The sequence below is a fragment of the Sparus aurata genome, chromosome 21 (genome assembly GCF_900880675.1).
Source record: "Sparus aurata chromosome 21, fSpaAur1.1, whole genome shotgun sequence".
In the NCBI taxonomy this organism is placed as follows: domain Eukaryota; kingdom Metazoa; phylum Chordata; class Actinopteri; order Spariformes; family Sparidae; genus Sparus; species Sparus aurata.
This window is the reverse complement of record NC_044207.1, coordinates 22826217-22840517: the sequence shown is the minus strand read 5'-3', so window position 1 is coordinate 22840517 and position 14301 is coordinate 22826217. Positions and strand designations below refer to the sequence as shown.

The following is a 14301-nucleotide window of genomic DNA, read 5'->3' as shown; positions in this document are numbered from 1 at the left end:
CAGGATGCGAGGCATAGCGTTAGGGTGGTTTTAAAACTGGTAGACCAAATAATGTCCGTTGTGTCACCATGCTACATTTGAACTCTCAACTGACATGTCCAATCTACAGATCAGTGTTGGTGCTACAGTGATTGTCCAGATCGATAGATGGAAAAGAACATATATTTTCAATAAGTAACCTGGATGCCCAATACCAAATTACATTTCTGTGATTGGCTCCTGCAACATGACGTCTGATTGGCAAAAAGGACAACTTTGAAGAATCGCAGAGTCGGCTACATTATCTTTTGGCGCCCACTGTGGTCCAGACCACTGCAGCGTAAACACACTACCCTAATTGAAATAAGGAGGAGGAATGGTGTAGTTCTTGCAATGCCTGATTCTGTCTGAATGGGGCCTCATTCTAAGGTACAAAAAAACAATGATTCTGACGTGTAGGTGATTTATACTCTAATGAATACATATTTAAGAATATTATTTACACTAATGGATAAGGGTGTCACAATTTCGACTTTAAATTGAAATTAAGTCACAATCTCGAACTTCAAATTAAAAAATGGAATCGTCAATGCTGCCACGCCCCCTTGTCACGTCCGGTCGGCTTGCCAAGCGGAAAAAAACACACATGTTAAAGTGCTGCGAGTCAACCTCCTCTAACTTAGCTACTAGCTAAGCCAGAAGCTATTAACTACAGCCAGCCAAACGATAGCATGGTGTTACACCATTCCTGTTCGGCTCCTGGACCGTGCTCAGGAAGCACAGGGGAGATGATTTCCTCCAGGGCCGGAGTTTGTGTTTACCTTCGGGGTGAACCCCCTTTCACGTGTTGAGCTGGTCAGGAAATAGTACCAGGGAGCTTTGCTGTATGTAGCTGTCTCCTTTATTCACAGCCAAACTGCAGACTACACTGTACACTTTATTGCTGTCCCTATGAATGGGAGAGGAAGGAGAAGCGAAAGGAGTAGCAGTAGTAGGGACACGTACGCACGCTCCCGCACGCTCCCTCACTCTCGCTCGCCCACTCACACCTTACGCACCTTACGCACGCACCCCCCTATTCCTGAAAGGGGCTACGCCACTCTTTCAACAATGGCAACTGCAGATCATTAGACCCATCGACAGAACTTGAACCCCCTCCTCTTTCACTGAAGTTGTTAATAAATGTTTTAAATTTGACAATGTACTTTGCGAACAAAGGTCAGATATTATATGGCATAAAAGTCTACTCTAAAAATGGCATAGCAACCTGTGCTTTAAAAAAAATAAATGTAAAAATCGAGAATCGAATCGAACTGTGACCTTAGAATCGAAAATGTAATCGAATCGTGGATTTAGAGAATCGTGACACCTTTACTAATAGATCACCCTAGAACCCTCTAAATCCCTTATGATAATACACAGTCCATCTTGATGACGATTAAAAAAAAAAAAAGATTCATCAACACCGATCTTTGTTCTAGAGCAACTACATATTGATTAGTTGTCATTTTTTGATTATTCAGTGTGTTGGTTCAGATTCTATTCACAATGAAGTTTTCCCAGTTGGTTTTCTTGGTTTATTTTCCTAATATTATATTGAGTCATGCAATGAAAACTGTTCCTTTTTCAGAGATTATAATGCAGACAAGATGCTTGGGAGTTTCAATGGTCATTATTAATTTTAACCTTAGTTACAATTAGTGATGCATGATTTTTTTTTTTTTATCAGCTGATATTATAACTGATAATTACCTGACTATCATGGCCGATACCCATAAAATAACCAATAATAGAAACCAACATTTCAATGCTTTTTTTTTACGCATACCTGAGTGCAAAAAAGACTAAGGTGTAGTAAGCAAAGATTGTTTGCTTGATGTTCCATAGCTTGAAGACCTTTTTCCCTGGTGTTGTGTTCTTGCAAAAGTGAAGACATGTGTGACTCTTGTCTACATTGCGTGGCTTTACACAGGTTCAGCAGTTTGATGTTATGAGTGCGGCATCACCCTGTTTGTTGTTCTTCTTTTGTGTGTATTGGCTGCTCACAAAGCAACTTTAAAGGTGCATACCACCATCTACTGTGTGTAGATGGTGCACTTATTAAGTCAACAAAATCAATTTGACGTCATGCTATTGGCTAGATTTATCAGCAATAATGTCTTTATCTGCCAATGAACCGACAATAGATGATGAATACATTTTCCATTATTGGGCCGATAATTTATCTGTCTGATTTATATCATACAACAATCTCTAAAAGGAATGAAAAGGAAGTGAAAACCTTGAAACTGGTATACTACTATGTATCTAGCTTCTTTACAGTTGTTTAAGTTCAAATTCTGCAGAGACAGCCCATCTTTGGTTGTTAATTACTGTTTGCACCTTCACAATAACATGAAAAGAGCTCTCTGTTAGTTTGTTTCCACCTTATTAAGATTTTATGTCTGACTCAAGCTTACAGGTAATTATGTTTTAGCCAAGGTTTGCTGGAGGCTTCTCCTGTCATTCTTGGTTTTCAGGGTTGTTCCTTATCTTGACATGGAAGTCATTTAGAGGGAGGGGTTGATTTGGCATCCAGCCATTTGTGATTTTTCTCTCCAGTGGCACTGAAAATTACCCCCCCCCCCCCCCCCCCCCATCTCCTCCCTCACTGCCAACCCCCTGTATCCTCCTGAGTACCCCTGAGACTTGCTGCTCTCATTTGGCCTGTGGTTGCCTTCCCCACTTAGCATGCTAACGATTGATGATGCTATTTAATTTGTATCCATGACAATTATCCCCTCCACATGTCGCCTCCAAGATTAGTTTAACAGAGCTCCCATTGGAGGATGGTGACACTGACAGATCTCTCCATACTGTATATGTGTGTGTGTGTGTGTGTGTGTGTGTGTGTGTGTGTGTGTGTGTGTGTGTGTGTGTGTGCGCCCTTGCGTGTTTGTGCATCTGTATGAGTTGGCACACAGAGTAGTCTGATATGCTGAAAGTACACATTCAGTGAGATATTAGAAGGGCTTCACTGTCTTTGTAATGACTAATTTCTTTTCTTGTTGTAAAAAAATGTGATGACTTCTTTAAAGAGATAATAGGGGGAGTGGAGAAAAGGCTAAGATTGCATTTAACATGGAACCCCAGAGAGAAAATCTTGAAAAGGAGCAGTAATGAGATATATTTGGGTCACTCAACAGGAGGTAGAGAGATGTGGAGGGATATCCCGATCAATTTTTTTTTGTGACTTGGATCGCAATCCAAGTGCTTTTTAATAATACAATTTGTATTGTATGTATGTGTACCTGCAACATATATATATATATATATATATATATATATATATATATATATATATATATATATATATATATATATATATATATATATATATATATATATATATATATATATATATATATATATATATATATATATACACTAGTTAATTCTGCTCTATATATATACATATACACACATATATGTGTATGTATATATGTATGTGTGTGTATATGTATGTATATGTATATATATATATGTGTGTGTGTGTATGTATACGTCTTTTACTGTATTACTGATAAATACTTTGATGATAAATGCAGAAATAACAATGTCTTGTTTTAAATTCTCTGCCACATTTTATTGTAAACTTTTGAAGAAGCAACATAAGAGAAATAAGATATACAGCCACTACCATTACTGTCGTTACAGTACAATATTAACGAACATACATTCAGAAATCAGAAGTGCAAAGCTGTGTTCAGAACATCGGACATGCCTTAGACTAGCACTGTGTTTGACCAGTGTGTTAGGTTTTAACTGTGTAGTGCCAGCATTACCTGCAAATTTCGTGTTCGATGCATGTTGCGGGTATCCATTGCAAAATTTGCAGTTCAAGGAATTTTTCTCTCTGAGATACCTTAATCAGTAAAATTCGCGCAGCCATTCTTCACGAACACAGTATTTTCTGCCATTTTTCACCAAACTTATGTCTACAGACTTGGACTCATCCTCTGTGATGTTGACTCTGGCATACTACTAGGCTTATCAGGGCGAAAATAAGCGCCAAAAGATTGTTTCGCTATTGTTCGCTGAAAGTGAAGCCTTCTTCTTCCACGCTTGGAACAACTTTAGAACCCTCCCCCACACATTAGCCACTTGGCACAATGGATGGCTGGGATAAATGGGGACGAATTAAAAAATAAAAATAAAAAACACTGTCGAATTCACTGGTCGTACATGCGCAACTAAATGTAAGATTTAGTCGCACTGTCTCAAATTTTGGTCGCAGTCTGGGACCCTTCCAATTATTCTTGATCCGTTCATCAGATAAAGCAGGGCCTTGCCTAGTGGTTAGATAAAATGCACTGGCCACAAAAAATCATCTGTCATTCTAGAATGATTAGTTATTTCCAAATATAACTATCCAAGTTTTCAGGTGAAAGTCCCTGTATTTATTCATATCACAATAAATTGCAGATAAATATCGCAATGTTAGTTGTTGTCAATATCATGTGCCCCTTACAGCTGAATGGCTTTACAGCAAATTATGTAACTTGGTTTAAAGCTTTCTTAGATGGCTTTGATATAATAAGCTTTGGGTCTTATAGGGTGGAGGGTCAGTGTGTCACTGTAGTGGCGGGACATTTTGGACAGGATTTGTGAAGCCTTTGTTGGTCACTTGCATACTTAAGTTTGAGTGCATCTTTCTACTAACTACATTGTTGCCCATTCGTTTATTTGTGGTGGCCCGCCACAATATCGACACTGACCACCACATACTGAGTTTAACTCTTTAAGTTGGATAACATCTTATTTTATAGAGCTGCGTAATGCATTGATTTAGCCCCTCTTCACCCGTTCTCACCCTCGCACAAACACATTGACAGTGGACCATTCTGTGAATAGCTCCTTCTCCTTCGTTCACCCTCTGAATCAAAACATGATGCGGTCAAGTGAGCCGTCATTTGTGAACATCTGGTCAGGTCAGCCATTGCTTGGATTTTATCTCTGTCTGTTTTACGCTGCAGCATTCTCCTGGACAACATAGTATGTGTTTTTAAAACTAAAAAAACATTTGAAAAAATGAAATGCTTCTAGCCTAGCTGCTGCAGTGAAGAATTTGGCTTAGATGTAAATAACACCTTCCAGAATCAATGTGGGACAGCTGGGTTTCCAGAAACTTAGATTGCACTGGGTAAGAGATATCTTGCAGAATACGATGCTTCGCCCGACATTAATTTGGCACACATTGGGTGAACTATTCCTTTATAGTCTCATTATAATAAATGTTTAGTAATCATAATTGTTTACTGAAAGAATAACAATACTGAAACTCCCTTCATTAAAAAACACAGATGTAAAATAGACTCCTTATGTTGTATATTCTCGGCATCGTTGTTTTGTACACAGCCTTAATGAACAGTGTCTGTTTTATTGGAATGGGATGTGCTGTACATCACAGCCCCTAGTAAACAACATGGAAGCCTTTATTTCAAGATGCCAAACATGATTCATGCACATTCATGAATATACATTTGTTTTGTGTGTTAAATTGCAGAACTATTATCATACATCAAGTAATGTCTGTATTCTGATTTGAAATTAAACTAGAGCATGTTCACTTGGACTGTGATAAGTCGTCATCCCTCAGGGAACTGTAAATGATGGAGGTATTTACTGTGAACCCACACACCGAGTTACGGTATGAGCAACAGTGAATGTTGATTTGTCGTAACGCTGTCACCCTACGTAGGCATGAAATTGCTGATGATATTATATTAATGTCATTAGTGCCTTGTTATTTAATTTACCAACGTGATGTGTAGAGTGATCCAGATTGGCCTTCCTCCATCTTTTGACGCCACATAACTACCAGTCTTTTTTATACACCCCCCACCACCAGCCTTCCGCCTTGCCCAGCGGCTTGAGTGCCTCCATTAAAAATCAGTGACAGCTGTGACTATATTTAACTAATTCATGACCGCACCGCCACCCCCCTCCTGAGGCAAACCCAGGCACTTTTTCTTGTCTTATTCTTTTTCTCACTGCCTCTATTTTCTTGTTTGTGTCTCTTCCTCACCCTAGGGGTCGCACCAGAGGGAGGGTTGTTTTGGATGAGGAGGACAGCATGGATGGGACTGAGATAACAGAGTCCATAGGCCCTCAGGACACAGGTGAGATATTGCAACCCCCCTTTTTGATCCATTATGTACACGTTGGTTATATTGGGACTGATACAAGACTTGAACTTGCTCATCCAGGCAGCCTCATGCAGGGAGCGCTTCAAAAGGGTATTTCTGCAAAGGTAGAGGAGTCTCCCTCTCCTGGAGAACGATGGATGAGAGCTTTTTCTTGGCACCCCATGCTTCTACTTCAGGGCTATAATTGAAAGGGTTTAGCTTGAGCTGTGAAGCTGCAGTGGGTGTGTATTTTTTTTTTCTCCCCTTACTGCTTCCATCTTTCCTCCTGCTCTGAGATTGGCATTGAGGTGCAGTGGGAAAGAGCCCAAGGCTAATGCCCTCTAAAAGCTTTTTAAAATCCCATCAGTCTCTCCAGACCCATTTATGTGCTTTTTTATGTGTGTACATCACATCACGTGACCATGCCTCCCATTCTCCTACATCTCAGTACTGCCCTGTTGCTGTGCTGTAGATATTGGGGAATAAAATTCTGCCAGTGGCTCACTTTACTTGTATTAGCTGGGGCTTACTTTGCATAAGCAAAAGATGAATATCATCAGTTTCAGAGCATTCCAACATTAAGTGGTTTGAGAAGGTCGGGACCTGATCCCCTGTGTTGACCTCATGTATAACCCTTGATTTGTGACCCTTGTACAGTTGAGCTAAATTGTTTTATACAAACTGACTTCTGAATTTTTAAAAACTATGTTTGAAACAAAAAAATACCCAAACACTTAATTATACTCTTTACTTTACTTCAAAAATTTCTAGCATAGTTATCCATAAAGGCTTATCGGAATGACTAGGTTATTGTAAAATATTTAGTTATAAAACAAACAAAGGTGATGCAGAATATCCGACACGTCATTCATAAGAAGTTCTTCCACAGGTGCGTTCAGTTATTAGGAGGTAATGAGCTTGAATTTGTCCTTGTGTAATTCCATCAGATGACGCTGAATCATTGCAGTATTAGCCTAATTACGTCTCAGTGAAATGTAAATAAAATTTTGCATGGCCCAAAGTCTCAGTGAGGGGCACGTTTGGGAGTTGTTTTGTATGATTAACACAGTGAGTTGAGCCTCTTTTTTTTTTTTTGCAATTTAGATCAAAAGCACCCATGATGGTAACAAAATTGGGTGTACTCGTATATCAGGGAAAATAACCCTAACCCTAACCCATTAATATTAAATCCCACTTCTTGAGATATTTTGGCATGCCATGATTCTCAGTGTTTTCCTTGCCTCCATTGTTATTGCTATTCTGTACAAGAGCTTGACGTTCCCAGTGGGTTTACAGTAATCAGTGCTTGAGCATATGGTAACCATATTTTACCATCCATCTCACTAATAAAGGCTGTGTTTCTGACCTGGAGGAAACCGACTAGAATGCAATCACCCTGCCCTATGACAGCTTGTATCTTTCAGACGCTGCTTGCTGATTTTACAGACAGATAATTGGGAATGACTTGAATAGCAGATAATAGCACAGAGGCCAACCTTAAACATGCTGGAATGCTCACAAATGCTTTATGGGGATCATTATTTTTTTGTTACCACCAGAAACGCCAATCCAGCCAGTGGAAACTATGGAAGTTGTGGCCACTGAGGTGCCAGAGGAGGACAAGCCCTCTTCCCCTCTGGCCCAGAGCCCTCCAGCTGAGAGTTCAGCAGGACCATCTGTCCCGGCGAGTAGAGATGTCAAAAGCAGGTTAGAAACACTAAACCTCCACTGAACCATTTGAGAAATAATGATCCTTGTGACCTTTTGTGTTTTTCATGAATGTGTACATATGTAAGTTTAAACCTTAGAGTACAATTGTGCATTTGTGTTCAGCAATATGACATGATGTTTGCATTTGCTGTGTACATATGCATGTGTGAACTGTAATGGAGTCATCACTTGGTAGAGAGGCAGCACTCTCCTCCCAGGTGCCACTCTGTTAAAGGTTGTAATCAATCTCCTGGCCTGTCTCAGCTATCGATGTTAAAGATGGAGGGCAGACCAGAAGCATCTCCTGGGATCTTATTAACGAGGCCAACTCATCCCTTACAAATGTGATGAATATTAACCACCCATGTTGTTTCTCAACTTTCCAGCTTTTGGCTACTATTCTCCTTTTGTCTTTTATCACTATTCTCACGAACACTTTTATCACATAAAATCTGCAACACTTCTATGTCCACTTACTCTTGTACGGTGAAGGTTTTAGTTTACAATTTCTTACACACAAAATCATGCAGAATTAATAGCTTGATGTAGTTAAAATGCCATCAAAATCAAAGCTGTATACAGGGCTCCAGACTGTCTTTTTACTGGTTTCACTGGTGTGTCTAAATTTTTCATTTTAGGTGCACTAGCACATTATTTAGGCACACCCAATAATACCTTTTAGTACCTAACAGGATAAAACTTAAACACGATAAGTAGTCAGTGAACATATATCATGTGGATTTCACAAGTTGTTCATTTTATAAGTGGAGTGTGTGCACGTGTGTGTTGGTGTAGATGGTGTGTGTGTGCCTGCCTTACAAATGGAGCCATTATGTGTTTGTATATATGTTGCTGCCCAGACAGTCGCATTGAAGAAGGAGGCCTTAATTCATGGTGACATGCATGGCACTGTATTAAGTCACAGTAGGTATATATAATTTAACAGCCGCTTCCACCCATTTTCTTTGTTTCAGCGAGCGTCTCTGTGCCTTCTGTTACTGCGGTGGCCGTAGCCTGCTGGGTCAGGGAGAACTGCGAGTGTTCAGCACCACGCCTCAGTTTGAAGCACTCTTCAGCCACAAGGGTGGAGGAGGCCCGACAAGCGATAGCGGTGATGGTGATAAAACCACTCTGCCAAAAATGGCCGGAGAGACCACCTCAGGACAGAGGGAAAAGACAGAGTAAGTAGGCCTGGCTGACATTGTTGTTACAAGTGGTTTGGCACTCAGTCAGGTCATCTCTGATGAGTCCCTGTTGTGAGTTTGTCCCTGTAGAAACTGGACAGGAAATAACTGGTGTAGAAATCTTCATTATGACCAACCTATTACTATATACTATTTTTAAAATGGATGGTTGTATTTTGGGTGAAATGACCTTTTACCCTTTCCTTGGAAAGCAGAATTGATGCTCATGTGCATAGCAGTGTGTGGCCAAAATCCAGTATTTGCGCACACACACACACACACACACACACACACACACACACACACACACACACACACACAGACTTCACATGGTAACAGGCCTCTCTCCATTAGCAGGTTGTCTACATTTGAAGGCTAGATTATCACTTTGCCTTAGCAGTTGGTGTCCCCATGGCCAGGGATGCCACATAAGGTGAAGGGTGCACATGAGCCATTCCTGTGTCTTTGTGCTTGAGCACTCGCATATTTCCACACCGTGCCAACAAAGGACCCTCCTCGGACTCGTTTGGACAGCTGCCTAATTTGTTTTGGTCCTTTGGAATCAGTTGGGTGTCTCTCCGGGCTCCCAGTGATGTAATGGGCAGTGAGAAGCAGTATGCGTCTGGCAGCATGCCAAGCCAACCAGTAGCTGTTGTGTTGTTGCCGTGTGATTGGTCATTGGGGCCGGTCCACGGCTGTGCCACACAGAGGCACAGGAGGGAGCACAGGGCAGGAGGAGAAATTGTATATTGATTTGTCAGAGAAGCAGAGGTGGTGGACAGAGGGTGAAACTGTGGGAGAAGATTATTATATAATTGGTGATGAAACTTTGGCTGTGAACAATAAGCTGTCCAGGCTGTTTGTCACGAGTATGCCATCATGCTTCCAGAAACCAGTCTCTTGGTTTTGGCCGTTGGTTTGTTTACTGGAACTTGGGGTCCTTTTTAAATGCTAATGCTCCCTCTCCACATTTTCCGCATGCAATGCAGCTCACTAGTCGAAGCCAGGGACTCAGGGAAACGCATCCTTTTCAACAGACTTTATGAGACTGAACAGCCAGCCTCTTGTGCACACACCAAACAAGATGGCCCTCTTCCTTCTTCTCCTCCTCCTCCTCCTCCTCCTCCTCCTCCTCGTCCTCTCCCTCCTCCCCCACAGCTTTTTATTTGCTCTCAAACATTTTCCCCCAGCTCATTCTATCTGTCTTCATCTCTCTGCTTTTGTAAAAACTGCACATCGTCCTCTACCTTTATGTCTTTGCTTTCGATTCATTCCTTAATTGATTCAGGCTGTCCTTCTCCTGCGTTGCATATCTGTCAGCTGTCCTCCTCTTAAAAAACAAAAAACAAAAAAAATCTGTGCTGACCCGCTTTCTCTGCAAACCTCTTTCTTTGTTCCAGTGGGTCTGAAAACTGCGAGGAAGAACCAGACCCAGCCAGTCGATTTTGGGATGAGCTTTCTCATGTCGGCCTTCCACAAGATCTCAACGTCCAGTCTCTCTTTGAGTCAGGTAAGATCACTAAAAGAAACAGTTTCATTGATTTTTAACAGACATACTAAATGGAGAGTACTCATGAATGCATATGTTGATGCAGAATCTGAACCAGATGTTTATATGATTCTAATCATCACACCCTTTTTATGTCTTGAAATTTCAGGGCAATGCTGGGCACATCAGAGTTGTGCCTTGTGGTCCGAAGGTGTTTGTGAGGGCGAGGGACAATCTCTGCTTAATGTGGACAGAGCCATTGACTCAGGGAGCACAAAGGTGAGTCAGGGGAGAACATCCATGGACTAATAGGTGTTAACACCATCTTAATGTGTTGGGGCAGCAGGGGAGGGACTGCTTCAGTGAGGCACGGCAAAGCTGATGGATCAGACTGGCTGGTAAAGGTCGGACCGGCAGCGCGGATCTCTCAGCTGTGAAATGGAAAAGGTCACGCCACTCAACGGGGCTGAGCTCTTATGGCAGCTTAGCTGCCAGTGTTAGCAGTGGCATGGCTCTCGGATTGTGTTAGCAACCCATTGCTCGCGCAGCCCATCAGCAAGTCTTCCACTTGATCTGCAGAGTGGCTATTAGTGCACATTCAGAGAACTGAGACAAATAGGGAATGGTTGAGGCTCTGTCATGAATTTGATCACCAGGGGGCTAAAACAGGGGTTTAAACAGGGGTCTTGATCTTAGCTAAGATACCCGATGATTCCCAAAGATTACAGGCTAAAGTACTGTCTTAACATAAGCTTTCAGTCATAAAAAAAATGCCATGGACCTGTTCAAGAGGTTGTTGTATCCTTGTCTGTTCACAGAATGCATTCATTTTAGTTGCAGATAAAGACATTTTAGTCATATTTAATGGTCTCTCGCTCTCTCTCTTTTCCCTCTCTTTCTGCAGCACTGTGCATACTGTAAGCGCCTTGGAGCATCCATTAAGTGCTGTGCTGAAGGATGTGCTCAACTCTACCATTACCCCTGTGCGGGGGCAGCTGGGACCTTTCAGGATATCAGGACTCTCTCACTCCTCTGCCCAGAACACTCTGCATTGGCCATTCACAAATGTAAGTTGAGTAGAATTGGATACATTGTATGTAAAAAGCTAGAGTAAAGAGATTTGCATAAGGGAATATTTGACACTGTATGTGTTTGTCTCCTTTGACTTAACTGACTCTTTCTTTAATTTTTCCCACCCATAGTTGTAGACGATGTAAATTGCGCGCTATGTGATAGCCCGGGGGACCTACTGGACCAGCTCTTCTGCACCAGTTGTGGTCAGCATTACCATGGGATATGCCTGGACATGGCCGTGACCCCTCTGAGGAGGGCAGGTTGGCAGTGCCCTGAGTGCAAAATCTGCCTGACATGCAAGTGAGTGACCTTCCCACTCGCCTCTGTAACAAATCTCAACCGTAATATTTTTTTCGTCTCTTGCTTTTCCTTCACTTTTCTTCTTACTGTTTTTCTGTATAGCTACCAGGCATGGTACTAACTGCTGCTTTGTTTACCTCTGTGGTTTGCGAGGAGCTAACTGGATGTTGTACCCTAAAGCTCAGTCTTGTAACTTCTGACCTTATTTAAACAGCGCAGGAGCTCTGCTAGCAACTGAGCCTGTTTGCCTTAGGTGAACATTGTCCATTGAGCTTTCTGTTCTGTATTTACATAGAAACCCTAGCACCATGTTATTACTGCATAGCATGGCATTTTTTTAAGATGAGTAGGGGTTCATGATATATTGTCACTATAGTGGATTGCATGGGAGTTGAGACTGACTTCCTTAGATACCATTTTTTGTTGCCTTTTATTGGGAAGGTTATACCAATCTAAAACCTTACCTGTGTTTAAAGAAGTAAAACAAATTTAAATACATCCGTATTTGCCCAGGAAAGAGCCTTGTTTGTTTTTTCCCCAACCAATTCTTCCGCATTACTCATTGCCAACCCTACAATTAGAGATGTAGCACCCCCACACACTGAGACACACAGCTACACGCCCCAAGCTACTGTATATCAGTTGGGCTAATATTTTAACATACTAACATTTCTATGTTGCATTTAGTATTACCTTGGGTGCAATTGTTTCGTGCAGTTGTCTTTTTGGTCATATGTGTATGTTAAAGAAGAATAGCGTACAAAATGTTTACTTTATTTATCTGTTATTCTATTGTATATCTTGTTTCATCTATCACTGAATAATTGTTTTCCTTTGCTTATGACTCTTGAGCTGCTGTAAAAAGTGCATTTTCATGATTAGGGATCAATAATGTCTTACCTTACCTTTTATAAGAAATATTACACTGCTGGCCATATAACATTAGAAAAGATACTTTACCGGTAACAAATTACTGACAACAATCCTTAATATCTAAATGTAAAACAAGTTCATCTCATGGTTTTCTATAGATGATTGTTAGTGGTATTGGATGCAACATAGCAGGACGACGTTTTCTATATGTAGTTATCAACAATAGGTAGTCAGTCAGTGAATGTCAGTGTGTTCAGCCAGTCTTCCACCTGGTCTGGCAAAAATAAGGTTTTCATTGTGAACGACTATTGTTTTTTAGATGGTTTAGAAGTAAAATATTAAAACGTTGGAGAGGCAAACACTATAACAACAACAAATAATTCTTGCTATTTTTGAAAAATCAGAACAGAGTGCATATTAGTCATGACAGGAAAAGGCTGCTTCTCTCTTCTGATTCATGCATGCCTTCATTCATCAACACGGTAACAAACAGAACTGATACTTGCTGTAAAACTGAGATCCAGTATATAGTAGAAACTTCAGATCAGTTCAAACAAGGGATGAAAACAATCTCAAAGAATACACCTGCCTTGGAAAATCCTTGCCTTGGAAAAAAGGGAAGAAAGTGAGACTGAGAAGAAACGCGTTGTGTAAAAACATATTTTGTTCAGGAAACCTCCTAAAGATGACAGTTCCCAAAGGAGAAACCCCTTGACGATTATCATCCATGTCACTACAGTACCAAATTAAAAATCCTGCGTAGCTTTTTGCAGTTTATGTGTTTAAGTCTTATGCTGACCCATTTTGCACAACCCTCTTTTTCTCTTTGTAGAAACCCAGGAGAGGACACTAAAATGCTGGTGTGTGACATGTGTGACAAAGGCTACCATACCTTCTGTTTGCAACCTGCTATGGAATCTCTTCCCACCAACGGATGGAGATGTAAGGTAGGAAAGACTATCTATAATCCTGGATGGCTTATTTTTATGATCATATGAATCCAGGTTATTCTGGCTGGTATGGAAAAAAAAATCCTGGAGCTGTGTTTTGATTGAAGTTCCAAACTGTTGAATCTGATGCCCAGATTGTTTCCACCAGGTGAACCCTTGAAGCAAAATCACAACACAAAATTCCCACTCTGTGTGGACTGTAATATTCAATGTAAAAATTCAAGGTATGAATCTTTGCTCAGGCAAAGAGTAAAATGTCTACCACCCACCAGAATATGACTGGTGGTTTGTATGAAGGCTTCTGGGGGTTAACAAATGACTCACACCGGCTGATCTTTTAAAGGCTTCAGTTCAGTATCACTGCTTTAAGATAAAGCAGTGTGGGAGAGTGTGTACATGTGAGTGCAAGTTAATCACACGCAATGCCTCACTGCAGCCCCGCCCTCCATCCTCCAGCCGTGTAAATGGTGTGCTCCTCTCTCAGGCAGCTGGTTAACACACCATGCAATTCGCTGCAGCGGCTAGTGAAGGCCATGACAATAGAGCCAGCCGGTGATGAAAGTTCTTCACACTTG

The 14301-nt window shown here is 41.1% G+C and overlaps 1 protein-coding gene across 8 annotated transcripts in view; it reads left to right on the top strand.

Annotated features, from left to right (window-relative positions):
* Nucleotides 1-14301, top strand: part of kmt2cb (lysine (K)-specific methyltransferase 2Cb) — a 70770-nt gene that overhangs the window by 10467 nt on the left and 46002 nt on the right. For all 8 annotated transcript variants that reach the window (XM_030401770.1, XM_030401771.1, XM_030401775.1 and 5 more), the window contains exons 3-10: nt 6052-6140; nt 7706-7853; nt 8831-9037; nt 10441-10550; nt 10699-10808; nt 11434-11596; nt 11732-11903; nt 13609-13723. In XM_030401770.1, coding sequence (XP_030257630.1) covers nt 6052-6140; nt 7706-7853; nt 8831-9037; nt 10441-10550; nt 10699-10808; nt 11434-11596; nt 11732-11903; nt 13609-13723 — 1114 coding nt within the window. The remainder of the gene's footprint in view (nt 1-6051; nt 6141-7705; nt 7854-8830; nt 9038-10440; nt 10551-10698; nt 10809-11433; nt 11597-11731; nt 11904-13608; nt 13724-14301) is intronic.